Here is a 25,001-nt window from a genome sequence, read left to right on the forward strand (position 1 = left end):
ACACTATCCAGGATAGCTATTAACGCCAAGGTTGTAAGCTAGACTAGTAGTTTACCCGTCATTTGCGTTTTAGGGGGTAGGGCGAAGCCGAATCGGGACGGATTCAGAGCAGTAGCAAATACAGTGAAGGAATTTTTTTTAAATCAGACGAGTTTTGAATGTTGCTACAACTGCATGCAGTCCTCCGCGTGCGTCTGGTTTCCTGACAATACTGTAAATGCAGAAATGTTTGCGGTTGGATTTATGTTTTGCGAACTTAAAACCACCGCGAATATTTTTGTCTAATACTGTAGAAGTATGTAATTATAGCGCTGCCGCGAACTAAAAACCACCGAGAACACTCCATTTTCGCCTTAGCGCGAAATAAAAACCACGCGAACATAAATGCATTTACAGTTTTTATATTCCGGTCCACATCACAGGTGTGGTCACGTCACAGCCGTCAGACAGACTAGGTAAGGGTCATTGACCATTTGTTGACATCATTTCATATCATCGGATGGCGTTCCTCTGTAAAAGTTTTGGCGTAATGTCTGACGTAGTTTACTTTTTAACTTCTTGCAATCGTACATGGGCATACATGTACATTTCTTCCAACTTTATATTTCTTTTAAATTCACATTTTAAAGGCATTTTTTGTGTGGATGTGTTTGGAACTGGACCATAGCATAATGCTGCGGTCACTGGAATAATTCATTTTTGAAGAGGGGAGATCTCATTTTTTTAAATTCAATATTCGGCAGCACTAGGGGTGATTATACAAAAGTTCCATAGTTTTTGTGGAAATACTTTCGGACATTGGGACAAAGGAATCAGTTCTTGACTAGGTGGTACGATTTTCTTTTCAATCGGGGTGAAATTGGGAAGGCTCCATTTCAGACTTGGCTACTTGGCAATAGTTCGCTTTGGGCAGTTTTTGGAACAGTCCATCTTACGGGGAGGTAGATGAACAAAAATGTGGTGTATTTGCTCCCAAGCAAATGTCGGCCTTTCTAGTGTATAATATTTCAGTGATCCGGGAACGCGTCCAAATGACATTGTAGTAAAATAGATTCTAAATCGTAGTTCTACTTTCTAGTATTGATTATACCAACAGGGGGGGGGGGGGGGTTAAGTGAAACATTGTACAATGATGGGAATTTTTTAAGACAGGAGAAGTACCATTTATCTTCGCACAACGTCCTGCGAGGGTTACACACCTATGTTCCGAACGCCCTATATGTTCCGCACGCCCTATGTTCCCAACGCCCTGTGTTCCGCACGCCCTATGTTCCCAACGCCCTGTGTTCCGCACGCCCTATGTTCTGAACGCCGTATGTTTCGAACGCCATACGTTCCGAATATGTTACATTGTAGTAAAATACAGGGCGCTTTTATTTGCAACGATGACTGTCAGTGACAGTGCGTGTTTCGCACGCGCAAGGCTATGTGTTACGCAGGGTAGTGCGGGTTTCGCACCAGCCTGAAGCTGGCCCTCGATTCACAGCCTTCGACTCAGCCGTCGATTGGATTTTTTTTCAACAGATTGCAGCGCTATTTGCCGTTTATCGAAATGTGGCCCGTGAACTTGAAAAAGTGATTAGGACACATTGAGACATAGAGTACCTAATGCAAGTATTAAATTGTCCGGGCCAGATTTAATGAAGGATCCTCGGGGTCTAACAGTCAAAAGCGAAAAGAAAAGGGTAAACAAAAGAGTTTCCTAATCTCTGTTTCAAGTTCACGGGCTACATTTAGATAAACAGCAAATAGCGCTGCAATCCGTCCAGCAAGCCTTTTTAAGTCCCCTTTCCTACCCGCTCTTGAAGGGTTAGACCCCCCGTGGCTCGTTTATTAAACCCGGGCCGTACATTTGGGTCGGATGTTGGTTTACTGAGAGTTAGTCGCTTAGGAAGGATATCAGACCCCTCGCCCTGTTGTTGTTCGATTCAAGAAGTATAGTGACAAACTGAACGTGATTTACCAGTCAGACACTCTGTTAAGGAACCAGAATGTCACACTAGATAAAATAAAGATTTCCTATGAAATTACTGACTTGGAATATGTACTTTTAAATTTTTGCAAAATTATACTACGTGTTCCAAAAAATTCTATAAATGCCGCCGTAAGGGGTGAATTGGGCGTATTCCCGTTGTACATTGACAGTCAAACACAGTTGATTAAATACTGGCTAAGATTGAAGAATTCACCTAATGACAGGATTGTTAAAAAAAGCATACGACACTTCAGTCGACGAAGAACATGACTGGGCTACTCATGTTCAAGATATATTATGTAGACATGGGTTCCAAAATGTTTGGCTTAACCCCGCAGTTAATGCCAATTATTTTGGAATCATATTTAAAGAACGTCTGAAAGACTCATTTCTCTCTGGCTGGAGGGAACAACTTAGATATTCCAGTAAACTACATGCATATTCTAAAATCAAAATGCACTTTGGCATGGAAACATATCTCACATCAATTCATAACAAACTGTTTGCAAATAGCATAACAAAGCTGAGAATCAGTGCACATTGCTTAGAAGTTGAAAAGGGTCGACACCACACACACCAGCCACTCAGAGATTGTGTCCCACATGTAATGTAAGTGTTGAAGATGAATTCCACTTTGTGATAAATTGTCCAACTTATAGCAAAGAGAGAGATATGCTTTTACAGACTATCACTACTAAGACAAACTTCACCCCATCTGGTACACAGAGCGATATTTTCTATGTACTGTTGTCATGTCCGACTCGTATATCCATGTACATAGGTCAATTTCTCCATAAATCATTCGAAAAGCGAGAAAGAATTACCCATACATGACTATATATTGTAACAAATACACTGGTTTCGAAAATATTTTGTACTTAGAATTTTAGGATAGATTAGCCTTGTAGAACAGATTGTTGATTTCATGCCATACATTGTACCATGTACGATTGTTGAGCAATAAAGTTCACTTCACTTCACTTCACTTCACTTCACTTCACTACAATTTGACACTTAGGTACTCTATGTCTCAGAGTGTCCTAATCTCTGTTTTAAGTTCATGGGCAACATTTAGATAAACAGCAAATAGCGCTGCAATCCGTTGAGCAAGCCTTTTTGTGTACCCGTTCGGAACATAGGGCGTTCGGAACACAGGTTGTTCGGAACATAGGTGTGCCCCCCCCCCCCCCTGCGAGACAGCGAGAGACTTGATTCTCGTACGATCCACGTGCGATTTTGTACGACTTGACACATTTTCTATCGTAGACTTAGTTTTATGATGAATGCACTTTAGACCTACAATGTTATAAGGTCGTACGATCATCGTCGTAGGCGACGGTTTTCTTTAGACACACGGTCAGGAAATATCATGGGACCCCCGCGGCGCAGAATTCCATTGATGTGCGCGTGTGACTCAAAGTGAACTCTTGCGCTCAAATTCAAAATGGCGGGGAACCGCTTGTTTTTTCGTCAAAATATGAAGCTTTTACTGACATTGCAACAACTGTTGCCCTGCAGATGAGACGTTGAGAACGGTGCTCAACAAAGAAAGAGATTGAGGCTGGTACAGAGACGGACGGGATTTAACCCGAGTTCGTGGCCACCGCCGGGGATGTCCCGGGGATCGAGGAATAGGGGCATACTAGAGAAGTAGCCACTGGTAGCAGGGCGGCGCGCCGGAATAACCGGTTTCGGATGAGAAAAATATGTTTCCATTGCTGACTGCATGCATATTTACAAAGAAAACGATAGAAACTTTCCTTCCCGGACAGGAAACAGCACGCTGTATGCTTATTAGCATATCACCCACTTCCGTCGCCGGCGACGATTCTTCTTTAGACGAGAAAAACGCAGCCACAGGCCCCCCCGCTGAACGTCGTGCGACTGGGTCCGAGGTGGTCGCACGACATTTCGAGGATTTACCGTTTATTGCCGTCGTACGATTGTTTTGATCGTCTTTAGACGGCCAAAAAATAACGTCGCCGGCGACGTCGCCCACGACGATGATCGCACGACTCTAAAATGTCGTAGGTGTAAAGAGGCCCTTAGTTTTATGATGAATGCAAACAAGGAGCGAGTTATCATATCCTATGAGACTGTATCCGACATAAATGACAAGTTTTGTACGGTGTTTACCGGGATTAACTAGCATTTAGGAAGGGTGAAATTCGACATGACCTGCACCGTTTCAACTATAAACAGTCTATAAACAGATAACTATCGGCTTATCAGCTCGTTAAATGAGCTTACCGGGTCTGTGTGCATCATATCTACCCCAGGCCACCGCTGAGAGGTAATCCCAAACCGGATGTGCGGGGGAAAGACTTCAAAGAGCGTATCATTGTCCAAAACTGCCAAAGGTTTATTTTTTCTGGTCCAAACTGTCTTGTCAAAAAGAGTAGGTTAATGGGTTTGTTCCTGCTACAATCTAGCCTGAATGCAAGATTGTTTCCAGGGTCTACGCGGGGGCCAGCCATTCGGCTCCAGGGTCAACATGTCCCCGAGGAAATCTTACCCGTGTACTCTAAACGCAAGTGAGAGTGAGGTCCAATCATATGGCTGTTAGCAGGTCACCGAACGCCACCGACAATAAGCCAATGACGGCCGAGTTGTGAACACCCCTGGTCTTATGTTAATGTCATCAAATCAAACCAAGCGCATTTGAGTGGATGTTTCCACTTTGTTTAGTCTGATCTAGATCTATCAGTTTGTATAAAAGTTAACTTTCATGACCAAAACGCGAATGGACTGAAGAGAAGAAGTTTTACGCCTTCAGATTTTGCGCTGCGCTGGTGCTAATGAAGCGGTCGCTACGGGAGGGAACAGATCCCAACGAAGGTGAAATTTATCGAGTCGACCCAACACTTCCCACCCGAAAGCTAGCTCTCCAAAACGAGCCGCGTATTCTCCAAGCAGAGGATGGGTTTTCGGCTGTTTTTTTACGTGTCTTACACTACTCGATAACCAGTTGGATTCTACATTTTTACATTAGTATACGTTATCGTATTTCAACGGTTCCTTTGATATGGAAATATAGCCGCGGGCCAGCGAGACTCATCATTTGAAAGCGATGCTGACATAATGTATGACATAATGTCGAACATGATTTAAGTCGCATATGAAATAGAACACGATTACAGTACATGTACATAAGTAAAAAGGCATATCTGTAGAGAAGGAAAGATAACCTGACGTTTTCTTTTCCATCTGAATGTAACACGATTCGTTTTTGTTATTTAATTAGTTGACCCCCTTGGAAATCAACTTCAAATAAGTTGAATGGGGCTACCCACTTGTCTGAAGATGAATAAATAAATAAATAAATAAATCTTACACATAACGTTACCTGTATCAAGATCGCAAAAGTTAAGAAAAATTACATATCCACAACGTCAACACTAACCTTCTTGCCACTTTTGAACAACTGGAATGCTGCCTTGGGTATTCCTGTTGAATCCGATATCCGTTCATGGATATTTTCGACAGTTGAGTCCTTTTGCGTCATCGTTAGATGAAGCACTGGTCCAGCAGGCGGAATAACGGTAAACAAGAGCGTTCCTTGATGCTGAACTTCTTGCACGTAGTACCAGGGTGAACTTGGCAGAAATAGGAGAGAGATCGTTGCCAGACTGCCAGATATGAGACGCCATGTAAAATTCAGGAGCTCCCACAACATGTCCGTTAGCTTAAGGATTGTCCGTAGTAGAGCAACAAGTTCATAAAAATCGACGAGAAACTCATCTCCGAGAAGGTAAAATCCCCAGCCTGGCGGTCCAGGTGGAAGGTCTGGCGGACCGTCATGATACCCACCGCCTCCTGCATTGTAGAACGACACGGAAACAGACCCTACTGGACTGAATAACGTATCGTTTACTTGCCTTCCCAGCCGAGTGATCGGTGTACCTTCTTTTACTTCAGTGAGTCGTACAGTCGAACAATGCGCGAAGAAACATAACAGAAGAAAATACGTGGCAGCCATCCCGGCTTTTCTACGCAATGACAAATGTGACCAGGATCTTGTCCATTTCAGCGCGATGGGACTGATTAGTGCGCGATTGGACACTGGTGGGAATGCAGTGTTCCCCGTCTTCAGGCGCCCCTTGGGAGTGGGGCAGACTGAACCGACGGAATAATGGTGTTAACAGATGTCGCATGAGAAAGTAGCCTGCATGCCAGACCCCAAAACTTCAAAATATATATCGTGTTGGGCACGATTTTTGAGGTGCTTTTTTTAGAGTTGGGGGGTCTGGCATCCAGGTTAATGAGAAATTGGACTTGTTGCATTATCTCTTACAGTGTACACCGGACGGCTAAAAAAAAAAAAAACATTGCAGGTGGTTCTATAAAGTAAATACATGTAATGAATTAGTCGCTGGCCAATGGTCATTTTCCGTCAAATGAACCGGTTACACACGTGATTTCTCACAACAGAGACCATTGTGTGGCAAAAAAAGTAGTGAACGGACCTGAAAACACAAGCAGTGAATTTTCTACACTTTGCCATGTATTGACGCTTTGATAATCTTTTCGAAGGGTTCTGTCATCTTGCAAAACTGCGGTGGCAGTAACAAAAACAAAATAGCAATATTAGGTATAGAGTAGAGTAGAGTATAGAGTAGAGTAGAGTATAATTTTCTTGATATGAACTATTATTGTCAGGGGGCATTTGGTGAAGGATGCATTGAAATGGAACGCAAGGAATGTCACTGGAGTAATGAAGGCCTTTGATGTCAGTCATAAATCTGACATGTACTCTGCCTGAATCTTGACATGTACCCTGCCTGAATCTTGACATATCGTTGTGATTAATTAGCTGTATCTGTAGCAGCACATGGAAAACATACTGTGCAGGGAGATGGGACGGACGCATGCTGTGACCTCACCCCAAGAAGGGTCATTTCTACAGGCGACAGCTTGAGAGGACACTTCTAGTCCGACCTTTTGGAGAAAACCGTCGCTTGGTTTTTGTTCTTCTTTCGCTGACTTTCAAACAGCAATGGCGCCAGTAGACTACCGGCATAACCGGTGGTGGTTCGAAGTAGAAAACAAGGAGGTTTACGTGGACGTTGAAGGGGAGCACATTAGAGGAGAGATCCTACACATGCGGGGGAATTCCAAGCAAAATGTCTTGCAGGTAAGTTAGACTTTTCACTTACATTTCTTTATAATCAAATCGTGCACTTTTTACGGCATTTTTCATACTATTGGTAGCCTGGATACCAGACCTTTCGCGCGATGCGATGATAAGCCTTTTTGGCCGGGGAAGACCTGGTAGTAGGGATAGAGTTGGCACCCGGGCGCTTGGCAGCCGAACCCTGATATCTATCGCGCTAGCGCGAGAGATAATTAGTGGGCCGTGTGCTATCTGTGGCGGCGGCGCGAGTTGCTTCCCCGGCCGAAGGATTAGCGCCAGGAGCGCGGTGGTCTGGCACCCAGGCTATACTATTGGCGGTTCTGTTAGACTCCCGCAATGACCCAGGCTACGTTAGTTTGGCTTCGGTCGGGAAAACGGCTTCGTTTCTCGGCTCCAGGGCCAACATGCCCCCAAGGAAAATTATCACACCACAGCCCCTCAGTACCCTTGAATCCAAAGCATATGTACCGACCCGCGATCCGAGTTACCCGGGTCTGCCCTTCGCCTCCCCCGAAGATCTACCCCGCCCCACTTTCCGCCATCCACCCGATCTCCGTACTAGAGCGGAGCTTGTTTGGCTAGCGGGAAGTGGGGCGGGGTACGTTGTCGGGCCAGCGGGAGGGTAGATACGGGGAAGATTCGGGCGTGGGACGGTGTAGGTCCGGAGAAGCTCGGTACAATTGCTCTGGATTCCAAGCTACCCCTCAGCTATACACTGATCAAGGCACGCTGGTTGACTCTGGGTCTGGCGTGTTGTCGGTCTGGCATCCACAGATTCCAGGCTATGGATGTTCTTTATCATATTTTCTACTCTACTCTACTCTACTCTACTCTACTCTACTCTACTCTACTCTACTCTACTCTACTCTACTCTACTCTACTCTACTCTACTCTACTCTACTCTACTTTACTTTTCCCTTTTTATGACATGAAACGGAAGTGACATTCCCACTGTCTGCTATTTTCTAAAGAAAAGCGTTAAACCCATGAGGTCGTTAAACGTTTATTGCTTGAACTTGAAGTTGATATGCTGTATTTTAATTTCCTTAGCTTGAAACGAAGTTAAGCGACGGAAGCGGGCTAGAGTACTACTGCAGTACCGAGAAGTTCATCGTTGAAGCCAACTACTTCTGCAAGAACTTCCGTGGCCATTGTGACAATAACGCCGCCTTCCTAAAGAAGTGGAACGAGGTTGAAAAGGATGATCCGTTTTGGGTACAACAACAGGACACCCCAAAGAGAGTTGGACCCATGGGTGAGTGGCCTAGTTTTGATAACCTGGAATCTAACCCTACCAGCTATTGTTTGTTTGTTTGTTTATTTTTAGTGCCTCATTTCGTAGTCACTGCCGCACTTAGAGAATCGCTATTAGCTCGTAGGGATGGATTCCTAGCCTAGGTGCCCATACTACAGTATATATTTGTATACCGAGGTTCACGTACTGGTTTACTGATCTGTTATAACCTGATAATCGAATATTTGTTTTGCTTCCATTTCAGGCGTTGATATAGAAATGGTGAATAAATTACTGTCGTTTGGGAAAACAATAAGGTTATCACAGATCACTATAAACAGCAGATGTTTGATACTTGATTTTAGACCCACCGTTTTAAAACCTCTCCTAAAACACATGATAGAAAGATTCTTTTACCCCAAGTGTATGCATGATGATACCGTAAGTATGGACATCTATTGCATGTACATAAAGAATGTAGAATGTTTGTGAAAGAAACAGTAAACTAAAAAAAAAAACATTAACGATGTTAAGTTCAACGTCTGCTTGGAGATTAAGCTGTTTGTATTAGTTTGTTGTTTGAATACTGAATAACATCAGTGATGGTTCACTTATCTAGTTCAAACCTCTCGCTCGAACTACCTCCGAAAACTTTCACAAGAAGTACCCTTAGACCGTAGTTGCGATAAAAGCACCGCTAATCATCAGGAAGATGCATGACTTCAGGCTTTCCTCATTCATTGTATGCGCGTGATGGCTTCTAGAAATAGGTGGAAATATGGGTAGCCAATACTGCCAAAAAATCTATCTGTATCTTCAAGGACTTTGGACAAAGTAGAAACCGACACACAGCTGACCGCTTTCTTGGGTGTTTCTGATTAGCCGACTGCCCATGCAGTGCGATGCTCTTCGAGAGTTGTGTAGATAAAACTGGTATCGGGAACAGTTCTCTACTGGATGGAAAATTATCTTCATTTTAAATTTATGATGACCTATGAAATTGTCTCAGTTCATACCTGTAATTCCATTCCACTTGGACTCGAAAAGATATGAAGTGTGTTTTGAAAGAGGAATTCTCGGGGGGGGGGGGGGCTGTCAGTCAGGTCAGAACAGGTCATCACTTTTTTTAAAATTAATGTCAGGCCAGTGTTTTATCGGGTCCGACTGAATTGTGTACACCGGTACCATAGGGGGCATTCCAGTGTTGTTACAACCGTTGAGGAGGCTCTACTTCTAATCATACAGAATTATCAAACCTCGGGTGGCTTGTTTAACACATTTTATATAGTACTTTTCCCTATATAGTTGAAATATATTTGCAAATAGTTTGCCCGGTAACCGTACCATTGGTAGCTTCCGATATCTGTACGGAGCTGTGTAGCCCACCCGCTCAGTCCATGATCACCCGAGCCTACCGGGAAAATACTGTAAATGCATTTACCATCGCGTGTTTTTTATTTCGCGCTAAGGCGAAAATTGAGTGTTTGCTGTGATTTTAAGTTAGCGGCAGCGCTGTAGTCACATACTGCTACAGCATTAGAAAAAAAAAAATTGCGGTGGTTTTAAGTTCGCGGTGAAACGGTCGTCGAGAAAACCGCGACATCAAACAACAGCGAACATTTCTGCATTTACAGTATTCATCGGCGTGGTTTCAATTAAGCAGTCGGCCGTCAGTGGGGAGGGACCGGTTAATGGTCATACGCACAAAGCCCAGTTTGCATGCGTTTTTTCTTGTTATTATTTTTGAGAATTTTTTCCTGGTGAAATCTTTGATCAATTTTGGCCAATTTTCAGGCAGGGAGACCAGACATGTGTTAACCAGTGTAGCTTTTCAAATCCAGAAAGAAATTCTGACCTTTGACATTTGTTGTGGTATAGAATTACATGTTTTGGGAATGGGTTTTCCCCTACTAGTCGAGTGTTTCCCAGCTGTAGTGGCCAAGATCAGTGTTTGTTTACGTTCAAACAGGTCTAGTGCGTCAGAACGCAAGAGTCGAACCCCGGCTTTTTCCAAAAAACGGCATCTAGACATGTTTAGCTGTCCAGTGAGTAGAAAATTTTGGACATTGAAATACTGTTAAGTGTTCTTTGAAGCCAGTTTTTGTTCCTTATTTTGTACATAATGCTATGGACGTTTGTTAAGGTACTCCCTCCCCAAGTGTGACAGCGGATGGTTAAAGATTCACCCTTCACGAACTGACAAATGTGAAAACACGTGCCTTAAATACCCCGAAGTTACAAGGGCTACATGAAAATTAGAACAAAGTTTTATGAATTCCCTTCCAAAAAATTGAAAGGATGTATCTGGTTTGTAATGCATGGAAGGCTGAAATAAGGCTTACACTCCCCTTCCCGTCCCTCCTCCTCAAACTCTTCTAGTTTCCAGTTTTTAATTATGTTACACGATTGAAATGAATATTGCATGGTGCGCTAATTCATTATCATATTGGTTACTTAATGTGCTAGTTCACTCCAAAACAGGCCCCGAACACAGTGCTGACTGACTTCCAACCACAAAATTGACCCGTTACACCACGGCGTTAAACCTTATTATCTTCGCCGAGTACTATAGTACTCGGGGAAGATTATGTTTTTGGTTGAGGCAGCTGTTGGGTGGGTCTGTAGATATGTCAATAGCATAACTCAAGAAACCTTTGATGAATCTTTATGATTTATGGTAGGTGTGTAGTGGTTGTACAAAAGAAGGTCATGTTCGAAAATGGTTCACCTTGCGTTTTCAACAGTACTGCAGCGGACTTTTAACTTTTGTGTGTTTGTTTGTATGTAGGCAAAAAAAGTGACGGAAACATTGATAGGTCTTCATGACTTTTTGTAGGTGTGTAGATGTGGTGGAAACGGAGGTCAATTCCATCTGTACTGCAGCGGGCTTTGTGTGGATGTGTATTTGTATGTGGACAACATAACTCGAGAAACTGTCGATGGTTCTGTATCATATAGTGTATGATATTTAGTGGATGAGTAGGGTTTACTGAAAGGAAGGTCAAGTTCGATAATGAGCCTTCTAGCGGGTACCTAAGGTACTGCAGCGAAGCTTCAAAATTTTGGAGCGTATTTTCTGCAGGTGCTATGGTCATGATTTTTATGTGGTAGATAGTTCATGCCACAGGAAGTAGGTTGTGTAAGTTTGGGCTCCCTAGTCCCTAGCGTCTTGTTGGAACTGCAGTGTTTTTTTTACCTTCGGACATGAATAACTTGAGAAGGGGTTGGTAGATCGTCGTGAAGTTTGGTATGTAGAGAGCTCAGATGGTGCTTTACACCATCAATGACTTTTTATGCAAATGAGGAGCTAATCTGCATAATTACTAAGGATAGTAAGCGTAATCGGTCGTTTTAATTTTACGTAGAGCGTTGCCGACCACTCCATAACTTAGCGTAGAGCGAAGGGGGGGGGGGGGTTATTAATTTAGCGTAGAGCGTAGGGAGGCTTTCCGAATTTAGCGTCTTACGTAGCCGGCCCTCCGAATTTAGCGTAGAGCGTTGTCGGGACGCCCCAATGCAGGCCCTCTTATGCTAGGGTCACATTTCCTAACCGGGGCCCGGCCGGGCTGTTTGCGGAAACTAAAAATCAAAATACACTCAAAACTGCCTAGGCGACCACCATTTCAACGCGACCACCTGGCCATGGCGACCCCTTTTTCTCGGTCACGAAAATTTTCCCCATAGGCACAAGCTTAAGCTGCCTGCCCAAGGCGACCACCCGTCCAACGCGACCGCGACCGCCACGAATTGGGACCGCACAGAGCACAATCCCTGCTCATGGCGACCACATATTTCCGGCGAATGGTGACATCGAATTTTGCTGTCGGATTTCGCGGAAATGTTTTTAAGACCTTGACGGACAAACATATATCAAAAGCATTGATTCCTCCATGAAGTGTTTTAATGAAACGTTCCCACTATTAACATTGTAAATACATTGTAGGTTTGTGAGATTCATGGAAATAACAAGAAAATAAGAATATTGATTTTCATCAATAACTACAGTATTCGTAAATGTTCATACACAAAAGCATCGTGTTTTAGAAAGGTCAGCGGTACGCCAAATCCGGGCCGCGCAAACTTGGTCAAAGATGGCGTCGGGGCCAGTGAACAACATTTCTCGCCCGATGTTTTTCCCGCCGCGAAGTCATTTTGGCGGAATTTAGTAAGACACAGACACATTTTTGTTGAAAATACACAAATAGATAGTTATTTCTGTGAAATCTGACTTTTTTACGCCATCCACTACGTATTCGTTTTGAAAATTTAGTCTAAACCGAACTGAGTTTGCGGTAAACTACTAGTATAAGATTACGATAGGCACAACAACATCACAAACATTTGTCTTTACAATGTTTATAGGGATAGGGGGAACGTTTTATTAAAACACTTAATGGAGGAATCGATGCTATAACATTGCTATTCCATATAAATTTGTCCATATTTTTGTCCTTCAAAGTCTTGAAAACATGTCCTTGAAATCCGACAGCAAAATGATCCGATGTCACCACACGCTTGAAAATTTGGCGGCCGCCATGGGCAGGGATTGAGCTCTGTCCGGTTCCAATTCGTGGCGGTCGCGGTCCCGTTGGACAGGTGGTCGCCTTGTGCAGGCAGCTTAATGCTTGTGCCTATGGGGAAAATTTTCGGGACCGAGAAAAAGCGGTCGCCATGGCCAGGTATTCGCGTTGAAAAGGTGGTCGCCTACGAAGGTTTGACTGTACAAAGGATTGTGAATACTAAGATATCGATGTTGTTGTGCCCATCGTCATCTTATAGTTTACCGCAAGCTTGGTTCGGTTTGAACTCAGTTTTCAAAACGATCACGTAGTGCATGGCGTCAAAAAGTCAGATTTCACAGAAATTACTATCTATTTCTTGTATTTTCAACAAAAATGTGTCTCTGTCTTACTAAATTCCGTCGGAAAATGACTCCGCGGTGGAGGGCAAAACGTTGGCCGTGACATGGTGTTTCTTGGTCCGCGACGCCATCTTGTTTCAGCGCAGCATAACGCTGACTTTTCTAAAACACGACGCTTCTGTGTATGAATATGTAGAATACTCTCCTTATTGATAAAAATTAATATTCTTATATTCTTGTTATTTCCATGACTCTCACAAACCTTTATTGGGTGCTGCTTGCTTGTAATCGCCGACGCTGTGCGTTCTGCTCCATTGTTACCTTTCTATGCGGTCGCGTGCTCGGCGACGGTATCACAACTTTCCGTTTTCATCATGCATCCTTCAGTTGTCAGATCGAAAACTTTTTGCCGCTTTAATCCAGCGGTCGGCTCCAAAAAGAAGGCTGGGATTTTCTAGGGATTTGTCTCAGGCCTTAAAACCTAGATTTTATACGCACGCGTTTGTGTGTGCGTACTCTTACTTTAACGTAACGTGTGAATGCGGGAGGGCGCTGCAAGGTCATCGAGGCAGACATTGTTTTTAGTCAAAATTACGACGAACATTTGTTCACGATGTAACGGTATACAAATATTACAACGATAACAGAAAATGTAATTTCTGTAGGATCTTTCTGTCAATGAGAATTGAACCTGGTGGGGGTCAGGCTGTCTAAAATCACATAATTTTCCATCCATCTACGTGGTACACGGTATTTGAACACCTCGAGCTGGAAACATGTTATGATTGGAATCCTCTTCATGGCGACCACCTGTCCATCGCGACCGTTTTTGCTCGGTCCCCCGGTGGTCGCTTTGGACAGGTTTGACTGTATCTCAAAAACCATTCAGATTTCTGAGCTAAAATTGGGTACAAGTTTCCTGCTTGACTTGTTCTATTGATTGAATGAAAAAAGTCAAGTTCAAGTTCGAACACAGTTTTCGGCCTGGGGATTTCTATAGTAAAGGACCACAAAGTGACCGACATCGAAGTGGATAAAATCATAGTTGGGTACCCTACAAAACCACGACAAACGAATATGTTGAAGTCGAGGGTACGATCTACAAAATAACTGAAAACAACAAAAAAAGTTATGTTTTTTTAACGATTTGACGCCCACTTTGATATGGGGTCATGCGGGATCATTCGGAACTGCAGCCGATTCACCTAGACAGGCAAAAGGTCACGCGCATTTATACGCCGAATAGGAAAACTTCATAATCTCATTCGTACGATCTAAAAACCCACTTATCATACTACCATACAGTAAAGTTCGTGCCTCGCTGGCATTCACGTCAACGTTTTTATACACGGTTCAGGGTTTAGGGCGCACTATTTTCTTACCGCTACGTCACAGACTCTTGGGGTCGCGGCCAAACTACTGTGTGCTGCTACCTTATCTATGCCCTTCCTGGTGTGGGGGTCCCATACGTTTGCTGAGTGCTCAAGCAGGGGCCTTACAAATGCCTTATATGCCTTCTCCTTTATGCTTGACGACCTTATATTGAGGTTGCGCTTTAGTTTAGGAGCACATGCCGACTACTACAAAGTCCGCTAGCGCAGAGTTTCGTCTCTTAAATTACTGGTGTGTAAAACTGGCTGACTTTAAAGGGAACAGGTAAGTAAAAGAAGGCATTTTAATTCTTAGTTACTATTATGATAAAATGAATACAGCTGTTATGCATTCAGCCAATACAGGGGGAACCCTGTCACAGATATATATATATACATACGAACCATGTTTTACCCATGCATCGGCTGCTTGTCAAAAACCGGGAACTGATGCCCACCGACAAGGTAATGCTAAACCGAAGTCAGTGGCATTATTGAAAACCTAGCCGCTGCAGCCATTCTTTTGATCCGTCAAGCCCTGTTTTTGACGGAGTTGTTCGAAATAGAACAGGGGCGTGGCTTTGAGATCGGTCTATTGCTAACATACCATTCAACCGAATACAACCAATTTCGCCAATATGGTATCGAGTCTTCCATGCTTGAACACTGGGAACTTATGTGTTTGTATTTATGCTCAATAGGCAAGAACGCCACTGGCAAAAGCAGGGACCCCGCCACTAGCACCACTAGCAACGGAAAGCCCGACAGATCCACCACTAGCAACGGAAAGCCCGACAGAACCACCACTAGCAACGGAAAGCCCGACAGATCCACCACTAGCAACGGAAAGCCCGACAGATCCACCACTAGCAACGGAAATCCCGACAGATCCACCACTAGCAACGGAAAGCCCGACAGATCCACCACTAGCAACGGAAAGCCCGACAGATCCACCACTAGCAACGGAAAGCCCGACAGATCCACCACTAGCAACGGAAAGCCCGACAGAACCACCACTAGCAACGGAAAGCCCGACAGATCCACCACTAGCAACGGAAAGCCCGACAGAACCACCACTAGCAACGGAAAGCCCGACAGATCCACCACTAGCAACGGAAAGCCCGACAGATCCACCACTAGCAACGGAAAGTCCGACAGAACCACCACTAGCAACGGAAAGCCCGACAGATCCACCACTAGCAACGGAAAGCCCGACAGATCCACCACTAGCAACGGAAAGCCCGACAGAACCACCACTAGCAACGGAAAGCCCGACAGATCCACCACTAGCAACGGAAAGCCCGACAGAACCACCACTAGCAACGGAAAGCCCGACAGATCCACCACTAGCAACGGAAAGCCCGACAGATCCACCACTAGTAACGGAAAGCCCGACAGATCCACCACTAGCAACGATGACGCAACCTTGGACAAAGGGGACATTTTGGTGACTCTGGAACGGTATTGGGTTGGTAAGTACACGGAAATTCGTTTTGTTCCTCTGCTGTCTTAATAATATAAACAGAATAAAGTGGTCCATTTTGAGGTCGCAGGACACAGTATTGTTGACCGACTCACCAGGAACACCGCGGCTCTTTGATCCCACCTTTTACGTTCTTCCCGTGCTCGCTGCGCGCTCTCATGGCGCTTGCCATGCTCGCTGTGCGCTCTGAAATATAGTAGCATGATAAAACCAACAAAAAAATGTTATTGGTTCGATCTGGTGTTCGACAGGAACGGTCCGGTATGCTGGACTTCGCCCGTAAGAGAAAAGAAAAAAAAAACAGCCTGCAAACGAATAGACTGTACCCCGGTCCGGAAATGCGACTGAGGCACAGCATATATATGGAAATAGTAATTATAATCATAGTCATCAGTTCACCAAACGTTTCAGTACTTCCTACTGATATAGAGTTTAAGTGTATGGTCAATTGTTTTACAGGGTCTCACAAAGTTCCAATCGACTGCTTAATGGAGCCTGCCTGGATGCGCCTTGTAAGGACGGCTGACCCCCAGCATGTTCAAACCTTAAAGAGCGCGTTCTTGAAGTCTCCCGGCACGACACAAACCGTGCTTGCCGGGAACATCGTGGGTCTGTCGGCCACCGATTTTGACAAGAACAAGATGCGCTCTTACAGGTTTGAGGTGCTGGGTGGGAACCATACAAGGCAGGCCCTGCAGGAAATCCTGGAGACCAATCCAGATGCCCTGAAGTCAACATATGTACACATGAATGTGTATTGTAATCTGACAGAAGACCTAGCAAAAAGAGTCGGTATTGATCACAACAAGGTCACCAACAACCTTAACTTGTCCAAACCGGAAACATACATGGAAAAGCTTCAGAGCTTCAGGGCCAGCCTTTATTATAAGGCTGGCTACACACGAAGACAGGACATCCAGACCAACGAGCCTCCTAAGGAGAAAGCCACGCTGGCCGCGTGGAAACGCGGCCTGGAGGTCATACTGGCGTGTGACACGGTACGTAGATGCCAACAAGAGAATTATAGATACGTCATTTGTAATTTTTGTCTGTCAAACGAAATACAATGTATTAGGAATCTTATTGTATCAATATTCGCCAGGTATCTATGATTTATGCAAGGTGCAGATCGAAGTTAAAACTAAAACTGTTATTGTTGAGGAAGATATATAACATATTAGATCTCTATTTGATATTGTGGTATGTTGGGCAAGTTTGATATACCTAATGTCAATTTTTCATCTGACAATCAACAGCGTAAGAAGCTGAACGACAATCACAGACGCTCTATTCTCCTGGCTTCCATGCCCTGCAACGTATGGCAGGGCATTCTCAGCTTCGCCGAAATGTGGGAGCAGGGGGCAATCGTAGGACAAAGGAAAGGCAGTCGGTCAGTGAAGCAGTGGCATTTCGACTTCATTGACAAGAAAGGCATGACCAACGAGGAACGGGACAAGGTCCTGCAAAAGCTGATCAATGGCGAGGCGAGCTTCGATGACGTGAGCCCAAGCAAGGTAGGTTGTATTCCGTGGTAGTTCTTAGAATAGACATGTGTTCTAATTGTCAACATTGTTAACTCGCACTATCTGTACAGTATACCCTTTATATGCATTGTTTCATGTTGCAATAAGCCATCGGGCAAGAACTTAGAAATAGATAATTTAGCATTTTCTAACTGTCCTCAATAGCGATTGATTTAGTCAAGCAGCACTTTCATAATGAGGGATCGATCGGGTTGTTTGATAACTTCAAGTAGTTCAGTTGCTGACGTTGACACATGTCCCACAAAGAAAGTTTTCTGTCAGAAAATATGGGCTATACCAATAATGTAATGCCCAATTATCTTCCACATATCTATACGTAATACAGTTTGAGGCTATATGTTTTCACCAAGGACACATTCATTTTCCATGAATTCGAATGAAGTATGATCGATATGCTTCTTACCACAGGGTAAAGAAAAAGGGGATGGCGGTCGCAGTGAAGTGGAGGCAGAACTCAAGGCGGTGAGCATCAGAATCGAAAACTGGCTTTGTAGTTGTATTCTATTCCATGTAACGTTTAGACTATGGGTATTAGCAGTTGAGATATATACTGAGCGTTGTAGCAGTCCATTTCTCCAGCATAGGTTTCGATTAGGTTTTCTTTTTCTTTTAAGTTGTGCTAAATTTAGTAAATTAGGTCCATTTACCGGTAATGCAAATGCAGACATGCAAATACAGGTTGTTTGGTGAGTAACATTTATCGTCTTTTGTTGCTTTAGAAAGTCGAGAAGCTACAAAAAGAGAAAGGAGAGGTAAGTTACTATTATATACAAACAAACTACGTGGCTGCTATCCTATTTGGATAAGAATATCTATTTATTATACAGAAGTAACGATAACCGCTTACATCGTCTGTTTTGAAGCTGTGATTAAAAACCTAATTCTTATGACATTCTACAGATCGAGAAAAAGCTGAAAGAAGTAGAAGCGGCATTGGAGGAAGAAAAGGCCAAGTGCCAAAACCTCGAAAAGAAGTTGGAGGATGCAGACGAGCATTCGAAGGGACTTCTGTTTTCTTTGTTTCAGGCAAAGGTAACTTGGCAACAACTGTTTTTCTTTACGAATAATGGTTAGCAATATTTAGGGTGAGCAGAGAGCAGTGGTGTCATAAATATATATTCTACAGTAAATCTAACTTTGACAGGATATAGATGGCTTGGTAGACAATAAACAATGACAGTAACTGGAGCATTTCCAAAACGCGGAAAGCGCCAAAATTACCTTTAATAAAGTCCATGTAGAAATATTCGGTTGAAATAACGACGGGGACTAAATTGGGATCAGGTTTATATATGTGAGAGTTCTTGGATTGTTTCCAACTCCGTAAAGGGAAAAGTCGAAAGAAAACTTTTCTTTAAATGAAACATCCCGCAACGTTCTTCTCTATTTGCGAATCCGAGAGAGTCAGGGAGTGGCAGTGGTGTGTGAAACAGAACGCCGCGGGGTTCTAATGAGATGTAGGGTTCGGCTCTACAAGTTCGAACGTCGGCTGAACTTGTAGATCACCCGAAGCTCGCCGAATTTCAAAATTGCCCGAGCTTCCTTCGTATTTTGTGCTAAGAATCTGCGCGGGGCTCGGACGACGTGATGTTGAACACTTTTTATCAAAATAAAAGCATAGGACGGAGCCATCTCTTGGACGTATTGACAAAATCGAGTTAGCTGGTAAAATTATGGGCATGGGTGGATCGAACGGGCGCAGTAAAAATGATAACACAGACAGTGATTATGTGATAAACCAACTCAAATGTCACCAAGGGGGTTTAAGCATTTAGTCCATTTTGTTTGTTTTTATATTCATAAATCTCTTCACTCGTAGACCAGTAGAAAGACTTCTAGAATCCGTACAATCAAGTAAAGGAAGGTTAGTAAGCTGTATGCCATAAAGCCGGTTGGTATCTAGTGTCGGTAAGTAGCGTCAAATTGCTGTATGCGTGTTTTACAATCAACGAACAACAGAAATCGAAAAACTAACTCGAGCTCGATGTGTCGGTACAGGAAAGTCGCGAGAAAGAGGGCTCATCTGAGAATCCCGACAGTGCCGCTAGCGTGAGCTTGGACCCACGATTGGACGAAGATGATGATGATACTATAGCGGAAGTAAGTATCATTACTGCCACTTTAGTGTACAGTAAACACAGAATAACACAGATTGGAATGTCATTACCATATATATGTATTAAAATTCGTTTGGTATCTAGTCTTGATAAGTAGCATCAAATTGCTGTATGCGTGTTTTACAATTAACGAACAAAAGAAATTGAAAAACTAACTCGAGCTCGATGTGTCGGTACAGGAAAGTCGCGAGAAAGAGGGCTCATCTGAGAATCCCGACAGTGCCGCTAGCGTGAGCTTGGACCCACGATTGGACGAAGATGATGATGATACTATAGCGGAAGTAAGTATCATTACTGCCACTTTAGTGTACAGTAAACACAGAATAACACAGATTGGAATGTCATTACCATATATATGTATTAAAATTCGTTTGGTATCTAGTCTTGATAAGTAGCATCAAATTGCTGTATGCGTGTTTTACAATTAACGAACAAAAGAAATTGAAAAACTAACTCGAGCTCGATGTGTCGGTACAGGAAAGTCGCGAGAAAGAGGGCTCATCTGAGAATCCCGACAGTGCCGCTAGCGTGAGCTTGGACCCACGATTGGACGAAGATGATGATGATACTATAGCGGAAGTAAGTATCATTACTGCCTCTTTAGTGTACAGTAAACACAAAATAACACTGATTGGAATGTCATTACCATATATATGTATTAAAATTCAGATAGGCGTGATGTAAAAAGAGTGCTACATTCATTGTCCGTTGATATGGTCTTATCAGGCAAAAGAAAAAACGTTTCGTATACTGACGTAAAATATATATTTCGATATTTCTTGAAGCGTCGCCCTAAATAAAAGATTGCTACTCGTTTTGTTTTGTTACATCTGAATGGATTATCATTAATTCCATTGTCACACAGGTATAACCTGATAATCAATTTTTTTCAGCTAAGTAAACAATGCAAATAAGTTGTTAATTTGTGCATCTCTCTTTTAGAAATCCGATAGAGAATCGGACAAGGACCGGCACGAGCCAGCATCATCGAAAAGAACTAGGTGAGGTCTTCTTTATCACGTTATGAAATTGGTGATAGTCATGCAAATTAATGTAACCAAGATAGCGCCATGGGCGACTAACGGGACCCAGTGAAAAACGTCTTCGTCTTTGTAAAAATCAGATTGTGGTAAATGTACAAATACATTAATACAAACGGTTTACAAGAGTGCTAAGGCCAGCCAAAGAATACAAGAGAAGATGTTTGGTTTTTCATGCAGCGTGATATGTTATGTTTACTTGGTAACTTGCCAATCGATCATGGAGTGCCTGAGTGCGCGCGAAGCTTCATCTTTCCACTAAACATTGGCGGTGAGGATGGAGCCATGCACCAGATCAATATATTTTTCATTGTTGAATAATGAATAAGAATACAAAATAACACTTATCTTATTTCAGGAAAAAACGACATTGCGGTGTTGGCAATGGTGATGATTCGCAGGTATGTGTTGTAGAAAAATCAGACGAACTTCATAAGCTATTATGTGATAGCTCATAAACTCTAAGTCTATTGGCTTTTATTCCGTTCGTTATAACGTGAATTGTGACGATAGACTGAATTCATTCCATCAATTTTTTTTTTTGCAGGCGCCTCGTCCAAAGTCTCGAAGGACTACTTCCAACGAGGTAGGTCCAATTTCTCGTAGGTCCAATGTCTTGTCATGGACGATCTTATTTAAGTAGTCTGATTAAAATAAATTGCCACTTGAAGTACCCGACACTTAATCGTCTATATATAGTTGACGTATAGCATCCAGCGACTCCCGAACTTCTACAAATAATAGTTTGGTCTCAGTACCTACATACCTGATATCAATTCATTTAGAGGTTTGGCACGTATCAAACGGGGAGGGGGTTTATGCAAGGGAGACAGAAAACGACAAACTTCTTAAGGACCACAGCGTGGGGTACGATAAAAGATGAGGTAATGAACACAAATGCACTGAAGCACAGAAATACAGAGAGACACCCCAAACCAATACTGCCGACTTTCATGGCGAAAATAATATCGGCTTCTACAACGTTGAAGTGTTTCATAGGGAAAGGCATTAACATCATTCTAAACGTCAACTATTTGGGGACGCAACGGGGAATAGTTCACAGTACTAAGATCATAAGTGTGTCTGTGACTGAAATGTCAAAATGATCTTTCAATCAGATAACTCATTCACTTGAAAGTTCATCTGTGTTTGTAGAAGTCATTCTGAATGGAGTTAAAACTGCAAACGCCAACACAAAAATTGGATTTACCCAAATTTTCGACTGATCAGCTCCAGTCTTTGTCAAGGAGTGAGCAATCCACTGCTTCTGTGACGTCACGTTATAAATTTGGGTAAGTCCAATTTTTGTGTTGGCGTTTACAATTTAAACTCCATTCAGATAACTCATTGGCTGCTTGACACCGTCCCACTCTATCTGCGCTAATAACCCTAAAACTGAGTATACATTTATACAACAGGCACGCTTAGGGGATCGCACACTCTCTCTATGCATATACGCAACGCTCATTCACCTAGTAGTATTACGACCCTCTGTTCTCGTCCATTGAGCACGAAAAAACACAGCTAATCGTGTAGAGGACGTTATCCATATATTGTATGCTGTTATTTCGAATAGGTACGAAGACTTTAGGCAGTCAGTAAAACCATTGACGTTGTTTTTTATGATCCAATTTCTCTCTAACTTACCTCTTACTGCGCCGTTCGTGGCATTTGGGTTTCCTAGTCATTTTTCTCGTTTTACGTAAATAGATCAGTACTGCCATCGTCACACGATTTGGTTCTGACGGTATTAGAAGCAGAGTAACCTAATAGTATGTTTTCCTGTACATTATCATATAAATGGGGTCAACAGATACAAATAAAAATAGTCATTCCGCTAGACGAGGGAAAAAAATAATAATGAAACCAAGTAAGGCTATGGTATTACATTATTCCTTATAGGCTCAGTTTGGAAACGTTTTTACATCCGTGGTCTATATTTCTAAGGGTTTATTAAACGGCGTAAAGAGGCTGATTCAATTCTGATGCAATAGCATTTACGACTTAAATTTGTTTCTGTTGCAAGGCGAACGACGGAGAAGGGACCAGTGGAAAGTCAAAAACATCAGACGGAAAAAGGTTAGTCTCTAATTGTTGCAATGACAATCGTTAAATTAAAATTTAAAAAGTACATACACCACATATTGCGTCACGTCGCCAGACATCTACTTAAGTATGAAGAACTAAAGGCGAAAACCATACAGATGTTTGTATTTTCACTGCATGTAAGAAAGGAAATTCAAATTTGTACTACCTAGTGATACAACATACCTGTTGGTGATTTATCTTCTTACATCATTACAGGAAGGAACAACCTGACAGTGATGACTTTGCTCAAGCTAACCAGGTACGACCATGAGGGTGATATACATAGGAGAGTTTGTAGTTTGCGCTATATAAGATATAGCGCAAGAACAATGACAATATGTTTTTGCCGTAGAAAGTTAGCTGTGACAGCCACCATATCTATGAGAGACTAAGTCAACATGCTGTTAAAATTTTCAGATGCTCAATTGAACTCACAGCCCAATTTGTAGGATCCCATACATAATGTCTCTTTAATTTTGAATAAAGCTTTTTAAAAAACATTGGCAAAATTTTGTTACATCTGTCGTTTTACTAACCAAAAACATTGTGGGCATGTAGCACTACTGTCCTGAATGTAACGTTTTTTTTCTCGCATTACCTTTCTTAAGGTAAGGAGTCATTTTACTTCAGAATAATGAAAATCAATCAATGCTTAATTTTCGTGTTTTCCCATTTTTCAGAACACGCGTGCAAAGTCCCGAAGAACAGAGGCCAGCAAGGTTGGTTATAAATCATGTCTCGTCAGTTAAGCCTTGCAATCTTTCTCGTTACACGTTTTAAAGTACAAAGTGAGTCTCTGTATACCGCACCGCTGTGACAACAGGCTAAATGAAAAGTTCTTTCTTCCCACAATATAGACAAACTACAAGGTGGGCCAGATGGTAGTAGTAAAAGGAAAGACAGAGGACGGCGACCCTGTGCCCTGGTTTGCCCGTATCGTCGCAACCACTCCGCTAAAGCTGCGATATTACGACATCACTAGGGACAATAAGTACGTGCTTGAAACAGATGACCATGGCCGACCAATTGATGCAGTAGTTTCCCTCAAACGGATAGTGGCTACGGCAACCTTCAACGCAGACATGACACTGCCAGATGAGGAACTTGTCCGCATTATGAAACTCTTCCTCGTGTAGTTTTAATTTGAGATTTAGATAGTGAAATTCGTTAGCGACGAGGCGTTGGCACCCACTGTTTCTGTTTTGTACGTCAAACGTCCATTCTTTTTTCATTATCTTAGCACTTTGTTATAATCAAATTCCCCCCAAGGGAATTTACTTTTTATTTTATTTTATTTTATGTTGCTTGATTAGAAATAGAGAGCGTAGCACTCATACTTTCTTTTGAACTAAGGCTAAGATAAGAACGCTTTTTGTGTACTGTTTTGTCACTCACAGCATGACTTGGAAACTTTTTTTGTCAATCACATATCAATGACCCCTAAAAATTTAAAAGAAACAGTCGGTCCGGATGAACTCCTTTTGGTTATGACGACATTCCTTCGTCCTGGTATATGTACATTATGTTGCTCAGATGAAAACAGTCGTTGCAAGAGGCAATTGTTTCCTTTTATGGTTGCAAATAAAGATAACATCTATGGCTAAGGATATTGATATACTGATTTATGCATTACAAGTTATAGTATGTCGACTCTAATACATTCCTTATTACCCAAGACTTCTGTCTGGCTTGTTATTAAATCATGTGACTCGCGTTCTTTTCCGACACAAGGCCGCGCTATCAGTGAGGTTTTTGGCCTCGCTGTCGGGAACGTCGTTTTCGGCCTAGCTATCGGCTATGAGGCTTTTAACCGCGCTCGCTTTTGAGGCTTTTAGCCGCGCTAGGGAAAGAGGCTTTTAACCGCGCTCTAGATTGAGTTGCTTGCATCAACATCTTAAACGTTTATATATTTCATGTATCAATAGTCATAGGAGTACCTGTTATAAAAATAACTGTATTGATGACCTGGGTGCAGCGGAATTTGTTGTAAGTTAACTGCAATAGATAGGTCCAAACATTCCATGTGTGTGTGTGTGTGGTGTGTGTGTTCGTGCGTATGTGTGTGTGTGTGTTTGCGCGCGCGCGCGCGTGTGTGTGTGTGTGTGTGTGTGTGTGTGTGTGATAGGCTGATATATCCTCTAGTCTTCCAGGAAAA

At 42.7% G+C, this 25,001-nt stretch overlaps 2 protein-coding genes across 2 annotated transcripts in view; both read left to right on the forward strand.

Annotated features, from left to right (window-relative positions):
• Window positions 1-25,001, forward strand: part of LOC136426646 (glutathione hydrolase 1 proenzyme-like) — a 41,394-nt gene that overhangs the window by 12,274 nt on the left and 4,119 nt on the right. The gene's annotated exons all lie outside the window — the stretch shown is intronic.
• LOC136441590 (dentin sialophosphoprotein-like) lies at window positions 6,972-24,521 on the forward strand. Its single transcript, XM_066437965.1, has 18 exons — window positions 6,972-7,109; window positions 8,160-8,364; window positions 15,276-16,046; window positions 16,517-17,055; window positions 17,314-17,571; window positions 18,010-18,063; window positions 18,321-18,353; window positions 18,502-18,633; window positions 19,600-19,701; window positions 19,898-19,999; window positions 20,196-20,297; window positions 20,661-20,719; window positions 21,117-21,159; window positions 21,306-21,344; window positions 22,785-22,837; window positions 23,063-23,105; window positions 23,527-23,565; window positions 23,704-24,521. Exons 1-18 carry the CDS (start codon window positions 6,972-6,974, stop codon window positions 23,980-23,982), a joined length of 2,991 nt encoding a protein of 996 aa, XP_066294062.1. The 3' UTR covers window positions 23,983-24,521.

This window comes from Branchiostoma lanceolatum, chromosome 1 (genome assembly GCF_035083965.1).
Source record: "Branchiostoma lanceolatum isolate klBraLanc5 chromosome 1, klBraLanc5.hap2, whole genome shotgun sequence".
Classification (NCBI taxonomy): domain Eukaryota; kingdom Metazoa; phylum Chordata; class Leptocardii; order Amphioxiformes; family Branchiostomatidae; genus Branchiostoma; species Branchiostoma lanceolatum.